General features: G+C 42.6%; 1 protein-coding gene across 2 annotated transcripts in view; it reads right to left on the reverse strand.

Moving 5' to 3' along the window:
• Positions 1 to 4,051: 4,051 nt before the first annotated feature.
• The window catches only part of DNAAF11 (dynein axonemal assembly factor 11), a 56,900-nt gene continuing 36,438 nt past the window's right edge, over positions 4,052 to 24,513 (reverse strand). Inside the window, exons 11-12 of one of the 2 annotated variants that reach the window (XM_074353096.1) lie at positions 13,825 to 13,919; positions 4,052 to 6,576 (exon numbers count right to left, since the gene is read on the reverse strand). In XM_074353096.1, the coding sequence (XP_074209197.1) occupies positions 6,399 to 6,576; positions 13,825 to 13,919 (273 nt within the window). In that variant the 3' untranslated portion in view covers positions 4,052 to 6,398. The remainder of the gene's footprint in view (positions 6,577 to 13,824; positions 13,920 to 24,513) is intronic. The other variant, XR_012502289.1, reaches the window with a different exon arrangement.

Genomic DNA, 24,513 nt, shown 5'->3' on the forward strand with positions numbered 1-24,513 from the left:
AGGCACACAGCAGGTGCTTAATAAATGTTAGTTATTGTCATGATCACTTTTATGACATTAGATTAGCCTCACTTAACCAAGTCTGTCAGGAAGAGGCTCTGCTGGTGAGCTTTAGTTTTTGGTTTATGGTGAATTAAGTCATTGTTGATGAAACAACTCACTTAAAATTATATTTTTAAAAATATTTCTCCCCTAAAAATAGAGATTGATTAAAACGGCTCTTACTTGCTTACTTAACACCCGAAGCTCATGGGCGGCCTTCATCAGGTCTAATGGAGGAACAGAAGCCCTTCCCTGTGAGCACCGCCCCTGCCTCTCTGCTCTCTGGGGCTCCAGCAAGCTCTTCCCGAGGGACAGAAGGTGGGGGAAACAGGTCAAGAGGGCACTGCGCACTCACCTCCTTAGAAGTCCGACTTCTCCCTTTGGGTACAGGCGGAAGCTGGCCGAGCTCATATCTGTGCTGTGCTGGCTGGCCTCCCCTCTCACTGCCTTTTGTGATGCACCCTGAGTACCTGGGGTGGCCTGGCTCTGCCTGTCAGCTGTGTGATCCTGGGTATGTCACTTCACCTCTCTGCCCAGTCTGTACATCTGTAAAATAAGGACCTCACGGAACTGCTCCATGGATTAGAGACGACGCTGGACTGCTCCTAGCCCCAGGCCTAGGGCAGAGCTGGCCCTCGGGAGATTTTTAGCCACCTTCCCCTCTCTGAAGTTGTCACAGGTATTTGGACAACCTGAACCCTGCATTCACCTTCTGTGTGGCTGGGGCTCTGATCATTGGAGCCACAGAAGAAATAGGAACTGATTCCATTTATCTCTGCAGGTTTCTTGTCCCTCAAAGCAGGGTCATCTGGAAGAGGACTGTGCCCTGACTCTAGACTCAGAGACTGGGATGTTGACGGTGCCTTGAGGAAGGACACATTATGGAACCCTGAACCCACTTGAATGCCAGGACCCAGATCACAGGCCTGCCACACAGCCCAGCCCCAGAGAGGACAGAGAGAGAATGCTTTTTCTGCTGAGACTCATCCCAAACTTTGCTCAGACGGGCTCCCCATGTGGGAACAGAAGAGCAGATTTCTCTGCATGAATTGAGGGAAATGAAAGGGGAAGCAGCTGCTCTTATTCACGCTTCTAAGACATAGTTATTTGGTTCACTATTAAAATGTGCTTCAGTGAATGGCCTTCTCAGGCTGATTGGATAACCGGTCAGGAAGGTCCAAGCAAGGTGACACTGTTCTGGAAGATTTTTTGTATTACTTTCCACGTTTAGATCTAAAAATAACCTGTAGGTGTTGGGTTTTCTGTGAAGCAGGAGTCAATTTCATTTTTCCCCCATACAGATGTACACTTGACCCAACACCATCTATTGAAGAAGCCATTCTTTATCTACTGCTCTCTATTCTTGCCTTTGTTATAGACCAAGGGTCCACATGCAGTGGAGCTGTTCCTGGACTCTATTCAGTTCTGACACCACACTGTTCTAATTACTAAATGCTTCACATACATTACTCTTCCCTGTCATCAAAATAATCACGACCGCCATCATCACCATCATCATCACCACAGCTCTCGTCATCACCATCATCATCACCACAGCTCTCATCATCACCATCATCATCACCACTGCTGTCATCATCACCACCATCACCATCATCATCACCACTACTGTTATCATCAACATCATCACCATCGTCATCGTCATTTTCATCATCTTGGTAAGTTACTGAGGTGCTTACTACGTGCCATAGCTTTATATGCATTTAATCCTCACATCGACTCTACGTGATTAGCATGATTATAAACCTTATTACAGATGAAGAAATGGAGGCTCAAAGCGGGTGGGTAGCATTCCCAACATCACATAGGTACTACGTTGACTGAGCAAGGATGGGTCCCCTCTTCATGGGGACTCATGTCTGCCAGGGCTTTCTATGTCCCCGGAGTGCTTCCCTCAGCTCCAAGCTTCCTATCAATTAAATGCCCCCTCTCTAGCTGAGAGGGGGCTGTTGAGGTTGTGGGACAAATGGACCTGACCTGAGTTTGCTCTATTTTAAGAACAGCAGACTGAGTAAATTTCATCTCAAATAGGATTTTTAACCTTTGTAACATGTTTCATACTGAGACTGGCTGCTTTGGGAGTCGCTGGAGTTTTACCCTGGAGAAGAAATTCACAATCCAGGGCAGGGCGAGCCACAGATCGGTCTGCCTGAAAATCTAAACACAGACGAAGTTCCACTGGGAGCCTCCCCCGAGCTCCTCTTTATTCTTCCACAACCCAGCTCCTCTCGCATCCAGCATGGGGGTTCCTGGCAGGTTAGACCCAGCCCTGAATGCAGGGCAGCGTTTCCAAGGTGCCAAGGAGTTGCCCTGACCCTGTCTCATTAGCACAACTCACAACTGATCCAGCCAGTTGCCTGGAGATGCCATGAGCTCCATGTAAGGGGTGACCCAGACACAAAGCAATTCCAGTTGGGAACGACCAGCCCTGGAAGTAAGTCTTGGGCTCTGAGAGCTGGGAGGCAGAAGGCTCAGGAGGTAGGCCAGCCAAGGGCAGAAGGATGATCGGAAGGACACTAGTGGGCCAGGAGGACTGCTTCACCTTGACCCCAGGGTTCTGCTGATGGCTAACGCAGACCTGCTGATATTTCTGCTGAGTTCCCATTCTCGTCTGAAGTCAGCAGCTGAGGGGGTGCTAACCGCATTCAGGTAACACTTCAGAAGGTAATTTCATGCCCTGCCTCGGTGCTGACGAGGCATTATTAATTTGGGGACACTTTAACACCACTTCATTGTGCCAGCTTAGCAACTTGGCTAATTAACAGGGGGAAAAAAAGAGTAAGGGGATGATTTAAAGAGACATTGTAATGAAAAAAATGGTCACTGCAAACGTTTTGACACAAGGAGAGAGTTCAGGATTCTTTTTCAGTCAGTGGAGGTAAGGCTGTGATCTCGTTGATACCAAGTACGTGGAGTTTTGTATTTTTTTTTTTAAGCAGTATGGTGTGGTATAAAAGAAATGTGTAGTGGGAAGTGCATGGGTTTGAAATAAGATAGATCTGAGTTTCCATCCAGATTCTGTTCTTCCTAAAACAATGTGAAAAAGTCATTCACTCTCAATGACCCACGTTCCTCATGTATAAAGTGGAGCCAATACACCCAATATTGCAGGGTTATTCTGATTGGAAGATGCTCTATATGATGGACTTAGAGGAGTGTGGGCCCAACAGTAAGTACTTTATAAATGGTTTATAAGTAATAGTCAAGTATGAGAACCTTCTGGACTATGAAAGCATCCTTGAAGTGGATGCTATGAATCCAGAGTTCTTTGGATAAAGAAACCCCCTCCTTACCTCCCTGGGTGAGGAATTGCATAATACAGAGCCTGCTGGGTCTAAGTCAAGGGATGCTCTCCAGTGCAGGCCCACCTGGGCATCTGAACCCAGGTCAGCTTTGCTGACCCACAAGGAAACCAGGCTTGTAAGCCCATAATATACAGCCTCAGGAGATTTTTGAGTAGGGCAGTGACATGAAGGATAGAATTTGAGGACAATGTGGGAGAGTCATTCAAATTGCTTATGTGATCCAGGCTTGGGGGAACTCCTCATGATTAATACATAGCCCTGCTCCCAGGGGAGGAGGGGAGAAAATGAAGTGAGGTAATTCAGAGGTTATTTCAGCAATGGAAGCTTACAGAGGTAAAAACCTAAATCGGTAAGTCTTAATGAAGAGGGCGGATGGAATTTTATGAGAACGTACAGTGTGAAGTCATGTGGGGATATAATAAGCAGCACCCCTGTTTTTACTGCTTGATTCAGATTTAATGAGAGAGAATCAAGGAGTGTGGCCCTAATGGATATTCGTTCGCGTGGAAGGAGACATCAGGCGTGGGCAACGCCTGTTCCCTCCAACAAAGAACTGGACGTGTTTTGTCACAGGACTCTGCTTTTAGCAGGGCAGACTGTCGCACAGAACCGAGACTCCACTTCCAGCGTGCCTTGGATCTCAGTCCCATATTTTTAAGTCTTGGCCCATAAGAAGTAGACGTATGTAGGAACTCCAACTGGATCACTGGTTTATTATAAAAGGATATACACTCAGGAACAACCAGACAGAAGAGATGCACAGGGCAAGGTGTGAGGGGAGGGCAGAGGGCTGCCATGCTTTCCGAGCCACTCTCCTCAAATCGCCATGTGTTCACCAACCCAGAAGCTCTCCAAGCCCCATCCTTTCAGGTATTTATGGAAGCTTCATTACATAGGCACGACTGATTCAAACATTGGCCATTGACAACGGATTCAACCTCCAGCCCCTCTCCCCTTCCCAGGAGGTGGGTGGGGAGATGGGACCGGAAGTTCCAACCCTCTAATCACGTGGATGGATCTCCTGGCAACCAGCCCCCATCCTTTCCTTACACAAGGGCTTTCCGAAAGTCATCTCATTAACATAACAAAAGACACCGTCCTAGCTTTCAGCACTTAGGAAATTCCAAGGGTTTTAGAAGCTCTGTGCCAGAAATGGGGACAAAGAACACAGGGATCTCTTATTATAAGTCATGCTATCACATTGGGGAGGGGGGCTAATAAGACAGAACATGAGAATAGAGAGGAATGGAAAGAGAATTATGGGAAGAACATATATGTATAGGCCGTCCCTAGGGTCCTAGCACTTGATGCCTTGGCCCCTAGAATGAGAAAGAAGAGGGTCCACTGCTGAGTCCATCCCCGGAATGCCTGTGACAGAATTCCTTCCACATTCCTGGAGGTCCAGGACGTGTTCTAACTCGGAGGAAGGGCAGGCTCAGTGGCAGAAGTGGCTGCATCTTTAGGCACTACTCACTGGAGGTCCACCTACATGCTGCAGACGGAAAAGGTTTTGTCAACCCAGCCGCACACAACATAGGACAGGGAAGAAAGGCTTCAACTAATGCAGAAATCCAGGCATACCCTGGAGAGACTGCAGGCTAAGTTCTAAACCACTGCAGTAAAGCCAATAATGCAACGAAGCGGGTCACACGAAGGTTCTGGCTTCCCAGTGCACATAAAAGTTATGCTCACACTATACTGCAGCCTATTAAGTGTGCAATAGCATCATGCCTAAAACGTACACACCTTAATTAAAAATACTTTATTGCTAAAAAATGCTCACCATCGTCGGAGCCTTTGGTGAGCCATAATTTTGCAGGTGGAGGGTCTTACCTCCATGTTGACGGCTGCTGATGGATCGAGATGGTGATTGTTGAAAACTGGAGAGGCTGTGGCAATTTCTTACAATAAGACAATGACGTTTGTCCCATTGATTGACTCTTCCTTTTACAAACGTTTTCTCTGTAGCAGGCGATGCTGTTTGAGAGCATCTGACCCACAGCAGGACTTCTTTCAGATTTAGGGTCGGTCCTCTCAGACACCACAGCGGCTTTATCTACGAAGCTTATGTCATATTCTAAATCCTTTGTTGCCATTTCAACAGTCTTCACAGCCTCTTCACCAGGAGTTTCCATCTCAAGAAACTGCTTGCTTCGCTCATCCATAAGAAGCAACTCTTCATCTGTTAAAGTTTTATCACGAGACTGCAGCCATACAGTCACATCTTCAGGCTCCACTTCTAATTCTAGTTCTTTTCCTCTTTCCATCACATCTGCAGTGACTTCCTCTGCTAGAGTCTTGAACCCTTCCAAGTCATCCATGAGGGTTTGGAATTTCTTCCAAACTCCTGCTAATGTTGGTATTTTTGCCTCTTCCCATGAATCATGAATGTTCTTAGTGGCACCTAGAATGGTGAATCCGTTCCAGGTTTTCAATTTTCTCTACCCAGCTCCATCAGAGAAATCACTGTCTAAGGCAGCCGTAACCTTTCTTCATCGTTCTCCCAGGAGGCTCACCCTTGGAGAGCTCCGAGGAAGCCTAGATCTCATGGACACATATAGGTGTTCTGGCTGTCAACCTAGCTAAGGTCTTGGTCAAAAGCCAGCCTCAAATGCCACATATGTGGGCGAAGACACCTCCAGGTTAGTCCAGCCTCCGGATATCAAGTTATCCATGGCCTCTGGGTTATCCAAGTTGAGGCTCCATAAATGAGAGAGAAAAGACAAGCTGTCCCCAGTGTATTGGTCTGTATTTCTGCCCTACAGAAACTGAGCATAGCCCTCCTGGCTACCATGACATGCCTGGCACTAGCCAACACTTTGTTATAGACAAGTGATGAATTATGAATTACAGCATTTTAGGGTACACATTTTAATTTTAAACTAGTTTGAGAATCTTACTATGCAAAGTAGGAACTAAAGCACTGGAGCAGTAACACAGATAATCACTATGTTTAGTCCCTAAATGACAAACACACTCTTTGCACTGAGCAAATCCGGGTCGGGTGGGTCACAGTCCGGGCAGCCTGATACTTCAAATCAACGGGGGCACTTCCGGGTTATCTTCAAAGCCTGGATCTTCCTCATTTGGTGCAATTTTGGGTTCGGCACGAACTCTTCTGGGCATGTGCTTTTTCTCTTGAACTATGTTGGCCACATCGGGGAAGGAACGCTTGTTAGGATCCACTTCTAGTCTCTCAACTTGCTTGCCTCTACAACAACAAAGGGGCAAGGGAAAGTGACACATCACTTAAAATTAAATTTCAAGTAGATTCTACACATTCATTCATTTTTTTCAGCAATCATTGTCAAGTACTCTCCCCCGGAGCATGGTGCAAAAAAAAGGAGACTGTCCCTGGTTTCAAGCAGCTTAGAGCCTTGTACAAGCAAGAGTCGAGCCTTGGAGAAATAAAGTGCTAACGAGGGCTACAGGGCTGTGCTAATGCCTGGGCCGCTGGAGGAGAGGTCAGCCGGGAGACTCTGCTGACCTAAGACTTTTTTGATAATTGAAATGATACAGCCGGCCAAGCCCCACAGCCAGGATCAATAATAGAATCGCTCCGGGCAGATCTCAGTCCTGAATGTAGGTAATCAGGGTCCTGGGCCCTGCTGCTTCAGACAGTCCAGCAAGCCTGCTGTGGTTTGGCGGGGGCACTCACTCTACAAGCTCAGGTACACCCCAAAGCTTAGCCCACGGTCTCCCCTCCCACGGAACCTGCTCCCATCGCCTGCGCCCAGCCTTGCAGAGACACACGAGTGAGACGAACCAGGAAGAACCCCTGGAGGCCAATGAATCCTCTGATCATGGTCACGTGGAAAACTCTAGGTGATACAGTCACTGAGATGCTCTTCGGGCAATTTCCATTCCATAGGCCTGGAGTTGGACCTGTATTTATACATCTGTCATCTGTATTTACATATCATTCTCCCAGTGATTTTGATGATGATTTTGAACTAATTTTGGAATCACTCACTATCCATTCAGTCAACTATTTAATAGAGATATATTAAGATATATTAAGTGCCTACTGTATTCTGGTTGCTGCGCTAGACGCCAGCAATACCATGGCCTGTGCAAACAGACAAGCTTCCTGGTAACGCTGAAGAGTCCAGCGCAGTGCTCAACAGAAAAGTTATCACGTTGTCATGTAATTGTCTTATGATCGGTCTGTTCTCCCTATTAGACTGCCATCTTTGCAGCAAAGATTTTGTCTCTTTCCCCTTGTGTCTTTGGCATATAGCTTTACTGAATAAATACTTGTTGAATGAATGACAAAAATTTATTATATTATGGTAGAATGATGAAGTTAAATAAGAAATGATCTCTGGCCCAAGGAAAATCACAGTCAGTCTAATCCGGGAGCTCCAAATCCAAGTCCTCAGACCAAATTCATGCAGCAGACAGTGAGATGGGGGAGGGAGGTTCGATTTGCTTTGGGAAGTATAAACTCTGTTGTTCTTGCAACCCTTCCCCCACATTTCTGTAATCTGCTCTGCCCTTGAAAGCTTTTGACTTTTTGATTCCTCAGTATTTTGACTTAATACACGTGGACCTGCTGGAGAAAAATACAAAGTATACAAAGAGTATAAAATGGTAATTTCTGAACACCCAGATTGTACCCTATAAATTATGTAGGAAGTTGCAGTTTTCAAAGACTTACGTGACAGTCGTTATTAACTACAGCTCCACTCTTTAATTACTGTTCTTATTTAAAAGGCTATGATATGGATGGCTTAATTAAGTAAATATCTAAATTCATCTATTATAATCATGTTGTCCTTAACTTCGAGGAGAAGCAGCCTATCTACACTTCCAGGCGTATCTCTTGGGCTGTAACCTCTGGATCTCAGTAATAAATGGTGAGCTTAGCTGGTGTGCAGTTGTCTCTTGCTCCCCTAACTTCAGATGTTGTGAGGAATAATTTGCATGTGGGACTTTAATTACTTATGAATCTCTGGGGTAATAAATAGTGAACAGCAAGGCCTGGGGCACTGGAGGGCCACACTAATCCCCCAAATGAAGAGGAGGGGGCTTTTCTCCCCTGCTGTGTCCTGCCTCGATGTTGATATCGCAGGCCTGAAGTGACAGATGCCTATGGCTGGGTTTACCCACCACCTGGCTATCAGACGGGAACATCTGGAATCTAGTAACAATAGCCAGAAGACGGAATGAATAAACGTATGACCATGGCAGAAAGCACGAAAAAAAGAACATGTCTAAAATCAGTAGGTGTAAAATGCACCAAAGATTGATTCCTTCTATTAAAGAACATTAAGAACCTTCTTCTGATTATCTGGTGAGCTAGCGTATTTGGACCAAAGACTTCTACCGCCACACTTACTATGCTTAAATGAAATGCTCCAGACTTGATAGTGAAATGCTGCAAACTTCCCCTCTGGAATTGGGTCATTTTGCCTGCTATCCCCCTCTGTTCAACATGGTACTGGATTTTTTCCTAGCAGTAGGGCATGAAAAAGTAATAAAAGATACAGGATTGGAAAGAAAGCAAACTATCATTTTTGCAGATATATAGAAAATCCAAAAGAAACAATAGACAAATTAATAAAATAATAAAAGAGATTAGCAAGGTTGCTGAGAACAAAATCAAACACAGAAGTGAATTACACAGCAGTGATGGTTGCACAATATCATGAATACACTAAATGTTATGGAGTTGTATACTTTTAAATGGTTAAAATGGTGAATTTTATGTTATGCATATTTTATAACAAAAAATTACAAATCTATATGCAAGCAACAAACAAAATTTACAATAGCATCAAAAATATCACACACCTAAAAATCAATAAACTATGGGTATACATATGGGAAAATTACAAAAATGTTACTAAGAGATACCAAATAGGACTGAAAAAAGAGAGAGACGCTAATATTACTAGGTCTATTCTCCCTAAATTTATCTACGCATCCATTATAATTCCACACAAAATCCCAATACATTTGTGTGTGTATATGTGTTTGTGTGCCTGTGTGTGTATATGAGAAATATGACAAGTTATTTCTAAAATTTATGTAAAAGTGAAAAGGGCCAAGAACAGCCAATTCTTCAAGAAGAATAAGTTGAGAAAACTTTTCCTACTAGTTATAAACTTACTGTAAAACTTTGGAAATTAGGAAATCAAGGAAATGGAACAGAATAGAGTCTATGACAGACCTACACATATGTAGACACTTGATCTATGACAGAGGTGGCATTGCTGATCACTGCAGAAAGCACTGGGACAGTAGGGTGTCCACATAGGGAAAAATTAAGTAAACAAAACTGTCGGGCCTTAAACAAAAATCAATTCCTAGTGGATTATATGTAAACATGAAAGGCAAAACTACAAAGCCTTATTACATAGAGGACTACCTTTATGACTTCAAGGTGGAATAGGATGTCTACAACAAGACAAAGAAAACATTAACCATAAAAAAATTTAATACTTCTGATTATTTTAAAAATATGATTTCTGTTCATTAAAAGATACTATGGAGAGACTTCTGGTCTTTGAGGAAAACTACAAAACTCTGATGAAGGTTTTCAAAGAACTAAATAAATGGAAAGACATCCCATGTCCATGGATAGGAAGACTCAATATTGTCAAGATCCTCTCAACTTGATCTGTACAATCAATGAAATCCCAAAAAAAATCCCAGCAAGAATTTTTATGTATATTGACAAACTGATTCTAAAGTTTATATGGAGAGGCCAAAGACTCAGAATAGCTAATAAAATACTGACAGAAAGAACAAAATTGGGGAACTGATGCAACTCAACTTAAAGACTTATTATAAAGCTACAGTGATTGAGACAGTGTAGTATTGGTGGAAAAATAGAAAAACAGATCAGTGGAATACAGTAGAGAGCCCAGAAACAGACCTCTGTAAATATAGTCAACTAATCTTTGGCAAAGACAGTCTTTTCAAAAAGTAGTGCTGGAATTATTGAACTTCCAAGTGCAAAAAACAAACAAACAAACAAACAAACAAAACCGAATCTAGACACAGACCTTACAACCATCACAAGAATTAACCAAAATAGATTATTGACCTAAATGCAAAATGCAAAACTATGAAACTCCTAGGAAATAACATAGGAGAAAGGCTAGATGACCTTGGGTATGGTGACAACATTTTAGATACAACACCAAATGCATGATCCATGAAAGCATTAACTGACAAGCTTGACTTCATTAAAATTAAAAACTTCTGCCCTGTGAAAGACCAGTTTGGGAGAGTGACATGTGAAGCCACAGATTGGGAGAAGATGTTTGCAAAAGACATCTGATGAAAGACTATTATCCAAAATATACAAAGAACTTTAAAGTTCAACAATAAGAAAACAAACAACATGACTGAAAGATGGGCCAAAGACCTTCACAGACACCTCAGAAGGAAGATGTGCAGTTAGCAATAAGCATCTGTAAAGACGGTCCACAGCTGTATATCGTCAGGGAAATGGAAATTAAAACAATGAGACACCACTGTACACCCATTACAATGGCCAAAATCCAGGACACTGACAACATCAAATACCGGTAAGGATGTGGAGCAACAGGAACACTCTCATACATTACTGGTGGGGATGCAAAATGGTATAACCGCTTTGGAAGATGGCTGGGCAGTTTCTTACACAGCTAAACATAGTCTCACCATATGATCCAGCTATTGTGCTCCTTGGTACTTATTCAAATGAGTTGAAAACTTACATCCACACACAAATCTGCACGTGATATTTTAGCAGCTTTATGCATTATTGTCAAAAATTGGAAGCAACCGAGATGTCCTTCAGTAGGTAAATGGATAAATAAACTGTAGTATATCCAGACAATGGAATATTATCCAGTGCTAAAAAGAAATGCACTATTAAATTATGAAGAGACAAAGAGGAACTTGAAATGCCTATTACTAAGTGAGAGAAGCCAATCTGTACAGGCTACATACTGTACAATTCCAATCAAACAACATGGTGGAAAAGGCAAAACCATGGTGACAGTAAAAAGACCAGTAGTTGCCAGGGGTTGGGAGCAGGGAGAGAGGGATGAATAGGTGGAGCACAGGGGATTTCGGGGCAGTGAAACTACGCTGTACGATACTGTAACAGTGGATACACGTCATTACACATTCGTCCAAATCCATAGAATGTATAACACCGAGAGTGAGCCCTAATGCAGACTCTGGACTTCGGGTGGTCATGATGCATGGATGTGGCAGCTTCATCAATTCTAACAAATGTTCCACTCTGGCGGGGGTGTTGACACGAGGGGGAAGCGCTGCATGAGTTGGGGCAGGGAGTACAAGGGAAAATCTCTGTGCCTTCCGCTCAGTTTCGCTGTGAACCTAAGACTGCTCTAAAGAAGAAAGTCTATTTTTCAAAAAAGACAGCACGAACGGAGTAAGAAGGCAAGTCCAAGAATTGATCACGTTGGATGATTCTGGTTCCAAAGCTCACTTAACAACTTTGTGATCCTGAGCAAATTACTCAATCTCTTTGAACCCCAGTACATTAACGCATACTAGGATTTATCTTGTAGTTACTTTGAAGATTAAAGATAAGGTAACGCATGGCATCATATGGCACAGTGCAGGGACTCAATATTCAATACATGCATTTTTTGAGGCAGTTCTGAGTCTTCCTTCATCGTACAGTGTCACAGGACCACCGGAGGTCACCGAGTCAGTTACCTTCCCCCCAAACACGACCCCATCCGGTCCTGATGAGCAAGACCCTCCTCCCCTTGACCTCCCTCTACTCCCTATGTCTCCATAGCACGAGGAGGGGGCCACTCAGTCTATGAGAGTCTTGAGGGGCCTACTCCGACCCTCCTGGCGCACTGCTGCAGCAGGAGCCCTCTTCCCCCCGAACCAACAACCTGCCTGACCTCGTTCCCATGTGCAGCCTCTACAGGCAGCTGTGTGCTGAAGGGGGTTGCCAGCCAGAGGCTGAGACAATGTGGATAACGAAGTTGGTCAACGATCAAGGAGCACCACAAACAAGCTCCACGTGGACATATAACAAACGGTCATAAGTCGATCATTTCTCAGTAACAAAAATGAAAAAGAAAGGCCTTGCAAAAATACTGCAAGAGGCACAACTATGACGGACTGTGCTGAGACATCTCTGGTCATTAAGTGCAATTACAGTAATGATGGTTTTCCTGGAGTCTGGAAAACCGGCTCCAAACTGCTCACAGGGACTTGGTTTCCAATCCCTGTGATACCTCACAGATTAGATTCAGACTCTGTACACGCGTTGATGCTGTACAGAGGTTAATTACGACCGTGAATATTCATAATAGTCATGCTACCCTTGAATCTCTGTAAATTACACATGTATCTGGAATGGAAATCATTAGGCTGGGAGACATGAGACTGGCTTTTTAAAGGCTAATAACAGCAACCTGCTTTTCAGGAGGAATTAAATTCCATACCTGTTGTTTAAACAAACCCCATGTTTGAAAATCTCTACAAAACTCTGACAGTTGTCTTTGGATATACGAATGCCTGACTGCCTGTATTATGCAAGACATAAATATAGCCCTTGTTCAGGTATTTTTATGATGATAATTCTAGCATATACATTTGTATCACAAAGATAGTTTGCCATGGTCCAAAATAGATTTTGCCATCTGGATGGGACGAGTCTGGAAATCATGACAAGCAGAAGGGGAGTTGAAAGAGTGGGGACGCTCATTCTAGAGAAGAACTGAGAAATACTGAGAGCTTTGTCCGAAATACGCTAAGGATTGTCACAGCGCGTGGGCGGTGGGCTTTGATCTGAGGGGCTCTGGGGGCAGAGCTAGGACTCAAGGAGAGGCTTTAACACTGGGGAATATTAAGAATGTGATGAATCTCCCCTTGAGAGGGTGAGGGTCCTGTGAGGAAGGAAGCTTAAGTAAAGGCTGGAAGGTGACCTGTCACTGACAGGAGGGCACACACGGGGCCTCTTGGCCCTTGCAGCCCTGACGGTTCTGGAATCTGTGATGGGACGTATGGGTCATAAGAGAGAGGCATTGTGAGCAGGGCTCAGCCGAGTCGTCCCAACAAGGCCCAGCTCCAGGACCTTCGCACATTCTCAACACCTCCCTCCCTGATTTTCCCCAACTGTAACCTGAGGACCAAAATTGTGAAGATTAAACGTGTTTATATGGGTCAGGCACACGGAATGTGCCGAAACAACGCAAGTGCGCAGTAAACGCAGCCGTCGCTGTTGGGGATGTTGCCACTTTTATTATTAGCACAGGAAATGGGGACCTAGATACGCACAGATCTGCTGGGTAGCGATCCAGAGCCCTGCCAATCGGGAGTCTGAGCTTTGGGAATCAACATTAGCATCCGCGGTATGAATCCTTTCTAAACTTTAAATAACTACCTTTTTGGAAGGTGCATTCTAGCCACCAAATGACAATGAAGAGGACGACACCGTCGAGCTCCAGACACGCTGAGGGGACAGTACCTTTTCTCTGTCTGCTCCCTGCTGCTGTCCGTGCTGACCCGCGGGCTTTTCACACGCTTTGATGTTTGTCCACAGCCTGTGATTACTTCGCCCACCTAAAATAAAATCACAACACACACTAAGCAGTACATTCGCTCTGAAGTAGCTTCAAAAATACACTCTCTCTCTCTATTATGTATTTTATTTTATTATATATTATATATAATATATATTATTATTACAAAACACATTTTAAATATACTATATACTTTTTAAAATATAAATTTTATTACCTATTTTATTATCTATTTATACATATTTATTATATATATTTTATATACTTTATTTTTAAATAATATATAAAATATGTATTATATATCTTACTGTTATATATATTTTAATGTTAAAACATTTAAATTTTCACTACATATTCCAAGAAAGAGTCAGACTTTAAGCCCCTATCTGGGGTATAAGAAACTTAACAATAGTCCCCCCTTATCCATGAGGGTACATTCCAAGACCCCCAGTACATGCCTGAAACCGTGGATAGTTCCAAACCCCACATAACATGTTTTTTTCCTTTATCTCCATACCTATGATGAAGTTTAATTTATAAATTAGGCACAATAAGATAGTAACAATAATTAGTAATAAAATAGAACAATTATAAGGATATGCTGTAATACAAGTTACAATAATTGCATAAGCAAATTGTACAAATTTAATACCTTTTCCATCCTAACTGAGCACTTATCACACTCTGTGGCCATAACTTTTGCAGTATGAGGTACCACAGCAAGACCAGCACAAATTTCTGCCTCCTTCATAATATCATGGAAGGAGATCCGTTCATACAATAGGATTTTTTTCTTTCCTTATTAAGTGTAGAATTTTCAAATTTTTACTTAAAGGAGGCGCTTTAAGCCTTCTCTTCGGCATATCCGAATTGCCAGCATGGCTACTCTTGTACTTTGAGGCCATTATTATGTAAAATAAGGGTAACTTGAACCTCAGCACAGTTGATCCCATAACCAAGGCAGCTGCTAAGTGACTAAGGAACCAGCAGGACACGCTGGACAAAAGGGATGATTCACATCCTGGGCCGGGCAGAGCTGGACGGCGCAAGATTTCATCACGCTGCTCAGAACGGCCCACAATTTAAAACTTACGAATTGTTTATTTCTGGAATTTTCCATTTAATATTTTCAGACTGTTGACTGTGGGTAACTGAAACCGAGGAAGGTGAAGCCACGGGTAAAGGGGATTGAGTATCATGAATTGTTACTGTTCACAATGGTCTTACAAAGCCACAAGCTATGCTTCACTTGCCAGAGGCCAAGCAGGGGAACATGGTGAATTAATTCACTTAACAGATATTTTCTGAGCGCCAACCACATGCCAGACATGTTTTTAGGGGTGTTGGGGATACAGGTGTGATGGAGACACTGCCTTGGAGAAGCTCCCAGAGAGTGGGCTATGGAGCTGGGACCATAAACTCTCATCGTCCCAGCTCACTGGACCCCGGCTCCTGCCCCTGTGAAACTGGGAATTAGATACACCTGCGAAGGTCCCTTCCTGGTCTGAAAAATTCTGTAATTCCACTATATATATATATACACACACATATACATATACACACATATATATATATTTATATTTAATGAAGTATAGTTGATTTACAAAGTTGTGTTACTTCCTGGTGTACAGCATAGTGATTCAGTTATACAAATATATACATATATTCTTTTTCATTATAGGTTGTTACAAGCTATTGAATATAGTTCCCTGTGCTGCACAGTAGGACCTTGTTGTTTATGTATTTTGTATATAGTGGTTTGTATCTGCTAATCTCAAACTCCTAATTTATCCCTACCCCCCTTTCCCCTTTGGTAACTATAAGTCTGTCAGTCTGTCTGTTTTGTAAATAAGTTTACCTGTGTCATTTTTTTTTTAGATTCCACATATAAGTGATATCATATATTTGTCTTTCTCTGTCTTACTTCTCTTAACCACTATTTTTAATCTAAATAAGCTCAGTGCTAAGCATGTTAAGTTCTCAATAAATGTAACTGATTGACTTACTGCAACAAACATACAGCAAAGATTATTGAGACCCAGTACCTTCCCTTTGGAAGCTCAAAGACAGAAGAATGTGGGGGGAGGAGAGGAGGCGACTACATGCTGGGCACATGCCTACCCATGCTGGGTGTTTGCAGATTTCCTCTAACCACCTCCCCTTCTCCCAATATTCCAGAGAGACAGGAATTACTTGCAGGCAGAGAGAAATAAATTTAAAACTCCTCTCCTGGTATGCCTTGGTCGACTCACCAAGGTGGGGGGCTTCTGCCCTTTCTTTTCGAGGAAAAGAGAGCTCTGGAGTGGGTGTACACTCCTCTCTATGCCCTAACTGGCTCCTTCTCTCTGGCCAGGAAATGCTTCATCTGCGGGCGGGCTACATCTCACTGGTGGCAAGGGTCACTCCTCCAAAGGCAAGGGCCACCTGCCACCCTTTCTCTGTTCTGCCTGAGACTTCATGTGTCACACAGCCATGAGCAGATTCATGCAGCCGATTAAGGAAAAAGACTAGGCTTGGACTTTGAGTCCAGCCGCCAGTTCTGCTCCCATCTGCTGGTCAGGCAAGCACACTGGACTCATCGTCTGTATTTGGAAAGGGAGTTAGGAGCCCCGGGTTAGCCTCAATCTTCAACTAGACTTTCCAATCCAATCTTTACCAGACCGTTGCACTGGAGTGCTGGGTACTTAGATTAACAGATGTTTCCCATTTGACTAGCAATTCTTGGCTGGATGCTCCACTGGTCAGAACATCAGAAAGCCGAGCCCGTTGCTTATCACATGATGCTTCGACAAATGGACGATGAATGAACACATGAAGCAGTGAATCCTAGTCTGGGGGACCACAGCATCAAACCCAGTGAGATGAGTGCTCTTATTGCCCTGATGAGACAACCCTTCATCTACATGCTGGTACAAGGACCAGTTTTCTATCATATTTTATAAAAATTCAGTCTGTGTATGGATGTTGAGATTGAGTTCAGCCCCTTCCCACAGACCTCATGGGAGGGCCTATGCGTGATGCAGAGAAGAGATCTGCTTAGACACCACCCTTTCAACACTTGTACTGAACATCTGACTGGGAAAATATCTTTAAGCATCACAAATGTCTTGTGATGGTCAGACTTTTGCTGACACTCCAGAAGAGAAGAAAACAATGAATACTGCATGTACCAAACACACCCAATTTCAAGGCTCGAAGAATTCGTTGAGAAACATTTTTTAAAAGGTTTACTCTGCATAACACAAAGCTGTAGAAGAACACCATGGAAGAATCAGCCATCAGTGTGAGGTTTACTGAATAATTAGAGAAGGTGACTCATGGGAAGACTTGCCCGATGAAGCGGGTTTTTATCATCATCAAATACAGTTTGGAGGAAGCTAATTCTAAATACGATTTACTTGCTAGGTTTTAAAGTCTATTTCATGCCAATTTTATTGTTTTCCACTCATTTCTTGCTGGCCAGTGATGTTCTGTTTTCCGCTGTTAGCGTGGTAGGGTAAGCATGTTTAGACTGTTTTAATGTGGAAACTTAACTGTTGTTCTTCCTTTTCTTTAACTGAACTAGTGATAGATACAAAAATTTCCCCCACCTTCCTGGCCTATCCTTAAAGAAACGGAAACACATTTCAATTGCTGTGGATTCCACTTCTGGTTTATTAAGCCACATTAATGTCAAAATGAGGGCAAAAAAATATAGAGTTGAGGAAACTAAACAGAGATGCTCTCCAGTTGAGGGGAGCAGAGAGAGGTGCAGGTGTTAGGGTAAAGGCAACTGACACCTTCCTCCTGGGGTGTCGTGGGGGTGGGGGCAGCAGGGCCTGAGACGCACAGCGGCATGGTACATGGGGCAGTGCTGTCCGGGAATTTTCTGCAGAGATGGAAATGCTCTGTGCTGTCCAACATGGGGCCCCTGAGCATCTGAAATGTGGTTAGTGTAACCAGGGCACTGAAGTTTTCATTTTATTTCAGTTTTAAGTAATTTTAACTTATACTGATGTCAGAAAGATGGGAACATGACCAGAGTGAGCCCCAAACCTACTGTGAGCTGCCCGATTCTTCTTCAGGAATGAAGGATATCCACCCACACCAGTTACCCCTAGTTCACCTGTGGTCCTTGACCACCTGGCCTTTCCAGTTCTGGAACCCTGCGCTCCTTCCCTGACATGCCTGGGGCCCGGAACTCATATGTGAGTGTGAGAAGCCAGAGCCTGTGTTTCAGCCTCTCTGATCAACGTGGGGTGGAAGGCCGCTCCCCTGGCCTGACTCAGGGCAACGCTACAGGACCACGTGTGCTCACGGAGGTGCCGGCTGGGGCCTCTGTCGGCCCGGCATCACAGCTCAACCGCCCCATCTTTTCCCAGTCCTGGCTCCTCCCCTCGCACAGGCTCTGATCCCTAGGCCAACCCCCCCACCCCCACTGCCCGCAAGTGTTTTGCTTGCTCGCCTCCATCTCAAGATCTCCTTCCTGGCCTCTTTTTAAATTTTTTTTAATATTTTAATCACATTAAATGAGACCAATGTTAGTTAAAATTCATTAAAATGGCAACCTTGAGCAAGAAAAGCTCGAGTCAACAGCACAAGTTTTGTATTGCTTCATGCTGTGAATGCACTATTAAGAATGGGAGCATATGCATAATTAGTCTCAAAACAGCCCATTTCCAACATTGTGATTTGTCACATAAGAAGCTCAGACAATCAGATTCTCTGTGTTTATGGAAATGCAAATAGAATCATAAATTTGGAACTTTTCTTCACTGGGAATTTGCTGTGTACCAGAATCTAAGTGCATCGCTTATTTTTAAAAGGATATTTTCAGCTCATTTAGTTTCAAAGGTTGTTTTAAGTTTAAAAGTTAGAAGGAATTAAGAAATCAGCTGTCAAAAAATATTACCACCAACGTCCATCTTAACACCAAAAATGATCTTAACACCAATATTGCTATTAATATCAGGAAACACTCTTCTGATAAGAGATCTAATTTTCCCAAGCAGAGAACCGCAGGTTCAGAGTTCCAAGGCACTGAAACAGTAACATTTGGTTTCCCTCTCTACCTGCAGCCCAGGTGCTACTCTTCCTCTAAAAATGATGTTCATTAACGTCAAGCATCTTATTCACTTGCACAAAATGCGTTTAGGGATGACTAATGCAAAAGTTGTAAGGGCCAAACTACGTTGAATAAATTAGATGATGTAGGGCAAATGGTTTCCTGAATCCACAGAAGGAAATGTAATCAGCTACTTGGAAATTCAATTGTGGGATAGGTACAAAGGTACAAATTAACATTTTAAGAGTGTTACATCATTTTAACTCATATACTCATGCAGTTGAAAGTTGAGAGCGAACATGGAGGTAGAAATCCAGTCCCCTCTACTTCAGAATGCAGAAGGCCCTTCAGAGGCTTTCCTGACAGATGATTTTCCAGCCTTGGCCTGAGTGGTACCCTGGGATGGAGCCTCAGTACTTCCTGAGGCAGCAACCTGCACTGAGACAATCCAAATTCACCTTCACAAAATGTATGTGGTTGCCTAACCAGCTGTAAAAGTTACTAATATCAAGAAATCCAGACTATCTACATGAGCTGCGCAAAATTACAGTAAACAGATGTGAGGGACAGAGACGACAGAACTCCTAACTCTTATATTTGGGTTGAACCATAGAAAGTATCAATATCTAACTATTTTTGACCTGGAAAACAGTGATTTTCCACAGTTTAATTTAATAGTTATTTATACGAAGTTAAATAAGAATAATTAGACAATCACTCCATTTCAGATGAAGAACTTGCTAGTGGTTAGGTTATAATAGCGAATGAATAAAGAAAATGGAATATAATGGAAGATATATGTGGAGAAAGAAAATATAAACAACTCATGCTTTAACTGTTTCCTGTGAATTTACCCTGGCTTCTTAAATAACAGGACTCATGAGAATCAGAAGTAAATTTCTCCTCTTGGATTTTCATTTTTTTTAATCACGGTTTCAACTATTACCTACGTTTAATCTTCTCAAAGAAATATTTACTGAACATCTATAATGTGCCAAGCCTAGGACTGAGTGGTAGGTCTGGAACGACAGATTAAAAAATTATCCCTGATCACATCATGAGGAATAAAGACACACAAGCAATTCAAATACACTGAAGAGAGTGCAACTGATAGAAATATGTGCATAGACCGCTAAAGGAGTGCCAGGGAGGGACGCACACTGGGTGGCATGGGGACCTAGCACCAAAGAGCCTCACGAAGGATGCCAGATTTGACATGAATTTTAAAGAATAAGTAGGAGTTTGCCAGAAGGTGGAGATGATGAGATGGAGAACATGTAGGGAATGACAAACATTCCAGGGAGAGACAGAAAACATAAAGACCAGAAGATCAAGGACCACATAAACCAGTACTGAGTATTAGGCAAACAACAGCTGGAAATAAGGCTGAAGAACAAGGCAGAGGTCAGACCTTGGGAGGCTTCGAGGTGCTTGGACCCTGCACAAGAGCTGAGGCGGACTTCTGCCAGCATATTTTTCTCAGTGACAGAGGCATTCATCTCAGTGCAACATTCTCAACGCACCTCCTGTTTTCATTAGCCAAAGTGTGTGATGTTAGCCAAAACACTGTCTTTTGAAAGAAAGTATCTCTTTCCTCACTAGATAAAAATGTAATTTTCTTTCTTTTTCAACTATTCTAGTCAAGTGCCCCCACCCCAAATTCTACTCTAAAAATGCTAACGACATATACTCCTGTTAGGAAACTGTCTAAACGTGTGTAGAGCCCATCACACTGATTGCAAAAACAGGCACATGTAAACCGCTGGCTGATGACGCTGTCCTTTTGGGCTTTCACTCACCCGTAGAGCGTAGGTACGTACACATCCCTCCAGCTGCCCACTGTCTCACAAGGGGCGGGTTTTGGAGTCTGCATTCAAGATCACCAGGTACTTTTACATCCTCTTAAAGAGGGCCTTTGCATGAAGTGAAATCCATTCTCCACAACTGCCCCAGAGTGGAAGAACATAAATATTAACATGAAAATTAAATGGATATTTTCCTTAAAAAGAATTTAACAGTTATTAATTGGCTTTTACCTTCTTCACTCCAAGCCTCTGGAGTATTTTAATGAGGATGTGGCCTGGCATCCTACCTCACAATACGGGTACTGAGCCTGTTGGCCGTCACACCCATTTCTGGCCCCGTATTTGCTCTGCCCTATCCGTTACAGGAGGGTGGAACCCTGCCGGCTACATCATCCAGCCTCCCCTGTCATCTGGCTTCTGGCAGAGCTTGATCAATGGATGGCCCTGGGGAGGCAGGAGGACCAAGAGAGACTGCAGGTGCTGCTCCCACAGTCCCTACGTGTGTGAGCAACTTCTCCAGCAGTGGCAGAGTCTACCCCGTGGCTGCCCAAGATGCCTGCGGTATTTCTGGTCTCTTCCAGGTGACCCTAGTGTGTGGTTCCTGCCTCTGTCCTTGGAGTGGTGGGCACAAGTTGGGTGGTCTTACTCTCCCTTCTTTAGCATCTCAGATCTTCTGCTGCCTGTGTAGTACATCTCCTGAATTCCACTTATAAATTCCTGCATATATTTTCTGTACACATTTCCAATACTTAAGTGTTTCCTGATTTCCCATTAGACCCTTACTGATTTTCTCCACATTCTGAAACCACGAGGTGCTTGTTAAAATACCCATTTCCACATCATCTAATTAGATTATGCAGTGGCCTGGGAATCGAGTGTTTGGAACAAGCTCTCTCCAGGTGATTCTTAGGATCAGGCAAGTTCTGAACACAGTTTTAGCTGAGCCCATGGCTTCTGGGCTTTTCTGGACACAATTCATTTACACAACCCACATTTATGGGATGCCTACAGTATCTGGAATCGTACCAGGAGCCGGGAGGCCACGGTGAACCAGAAAAGCACGGTCACTGCATTGATGAAACATCTTCCCTCATCACTAAAATGATACACTCTGATCTATGGATGAAAGATAGTAATTACATTATGTACACACAGTCATTGAATGGACTGGTTTTGGATATTTAGATTGTTTACAGTGTCTCATAATTATACTACGGTGTCTACCTGTGTACATAAATCGGTATCATATATCCATTTTGTTAGGAGAGAGTACAAATAGAAATAAAATAATTCATATTAGAATTAATCAAAGCTAAAAACTGCATCTTATTATCCAATTAAAAATAATAAGCAAGTGACTGGCTGGGAGAAATACACAAAGACATGTCGTGATGAGGTATGAACAAGGTTATTCGTAAGTAGCTCTGCGGTTTCACTCTACTACTAATATTTATTTGGTACCTAGGAGAAAGGTACTGTTCCAGGCATTGAATGAATCAAGGTCCCCATGGTCATGAACCTTAACACTTAGATGGGGAAGACAAACCATACAAAACTGAACAAACTGGGTCATTTCTTACATTGGTAAATACTATAATAACAGTAAGGTAGGTAATATAACTGAGAAAGATGACCAAGGGGATGTGGCTGCCCACGTCAGCTCTGATACTCAGGAGAAGTGCCTGTGGAAAGGTAACACTGGCGCTAAGACCTGCATGATACGGAGGAGACAGGTGTGAAAAGAAAAAGGGGCAGAGTACACTTAGCGGGGACAAAAACAGCCAGTACAAAAGTCCTGGGGTGGGGAGTGAGGCTATCGTGTCCCAAGGAGAGAGAAAGAAGCCAGGTCTGGACTATAACGAGAAGAGGGAAGTGGAAGAAGACGCCAGAAATGCAGGCAGACGCAGCCTGTACCGAGCCTCTCGGGCCACATGGAAATCCGAGTATGACTCCAAGTGCTACAGGAAGGCTTTGGTGGGCGTTAGGCAGAATAAAATGAATGGATTTATGTTTTTAAAATGTAAAATTTTAAATGTGGCTTCTGCATGGAGAAAGAACCATAGGGTGGAAAGCACAGAAGCAGGGAAGGCAGGGCGAGGGCCATCTGGGGTGCTCTGGTTGGGAGACGACACTGGCTTGGACAGGAGTGGAAGACGGCGGTGGTGACAAGTGACTGAATTCAGGGTACATCTGGGCAGTAGCGCCAACAAGATGTAGGCCGTGAGGGTAAGAGGTAAGTCAGCGATGCCTCCTAGTCTTTGCCTTGGCCAGCTGGGTAGATGATAGTGCCATTTTCTGAGACAGGAAAGACCACAGGAGGAGAAGATTTGCAGAAGGAAATCATGGGTTCATTTCGCCATTTTCAATTAGTCATGCCGATTACCAATTTGTTTTTCAGTTGGCAGGTGCACATAAAGGGTCTTTGATTCTAAAGTTGTACAGTTTGCTAATATTTATGTTTTTAATCTTTCAAACAGTGTGTGTTTAATTCCCTTTGTGGTTTAGTAGCATTTTAGGGCAGTATTTTGAATTTCCCAATTTTATTTGTTGGTTTACTCTATTTTAAACCCAATTTTACTTCTATTGACTTGTAATTAAATGTAATTTCTGTAATTTTTTCATTTGAAAATGAAAATGAAGTTTTCATAGGGTTTTATCTATTATGAACTTTTTAAATGATCTTAATTATATTATTTAAATAATAAATGGTCTTACTTTTTGTTGATCATATCTATTAAAGACAGAAAGTGGTCATAAATCTTCTAAAAGGGCTGATTCTGTTGATTTTCCATATGTTTATAAGAACTTATATTTTATACACTTAAATAATACACAGTCTGATAAATATAAGGCAGTTGGATCTTTATATTATTTTTGTTACTATGGAATAAACTTTGTTCCATTTAATGCCTTTTTACTTTAAATTTTATCACATCTGGTATTAATTTTGTCATCCTACTCTAATTTTGCTTGCATTCAGCCAATATAGCTTTATTTACTCTTTTCTTTATACATTTCCCATGTCTTTTAGATTCCTGCAAACTCGATAGTGTAATTGGTTTTACCTCCATTACTTTCTCAGAGATTTTCTGATTTTTATGATTCCTTCTTCGTGTTTTTGTATTCCATGTATCTGTATTAACTTTTGTTTGGATTTATTTTCTGTAATGTTTTGTAACTTACATATTTTAATTTAATTCTACTCAATTTCCCTAAAAAATATTTACATTAAATGCCGACGTGAATGACGTGTAATATATATTTGGGGGGTTGTGAAACAGAAAGTATTTCTGTTGGTTCTCCCTCCTCACACTTCTCCTGTTTTTACGTTTTAATCTAAGTTTTATAAATCACATAGTTTTCTTTTTGTATCATCTTTCAAGAAAAATAATAACTTCCTGAATCTTTTTGAAACCTTATTCAAAATAGTTACAACTATTTCTATAAGATTATAGACTTACAGACTAATACTTTAGAAAGATGACAGGGTCTCCATAGTGGGGGACTAACGGGTGAGGGGTCTAGAGGGACTGGGGAATGAGAAGCCCTCATTAGGGCTTCAGTTCAAGATAACATAACAGGAAGAGATCATGGCCTCAGTCTTAACTCTGCAAGAGGATATGCCTGGGGTCTCTAACTTAATACAAGTCTTCCTCTTTGCATTTCTAAGAACCTACCACAGATGCCTAGAACATAGAAGGTATTCATTAAAATGTATGGAATATTCAAATGAGTAAAAGAATGAATGAATGAATGAATGAATGGCAACAGATTAGAACTCAGAG

Source organism: Camelus bactrianus, chromosome 25 (assembly GCF_048773025.1).
Source record: "Camelus bactrianus isolate YW-2024 breed Bactrian camel chromosome 25, ASM4877302v1, whole genome shotgun sequence".
Lineage (NCBI taxonomy): Eukaryota > Metazoa > Chordata > Mammalia > Artiodactyla > Camelidae > Camelus > Camelus bactrianus.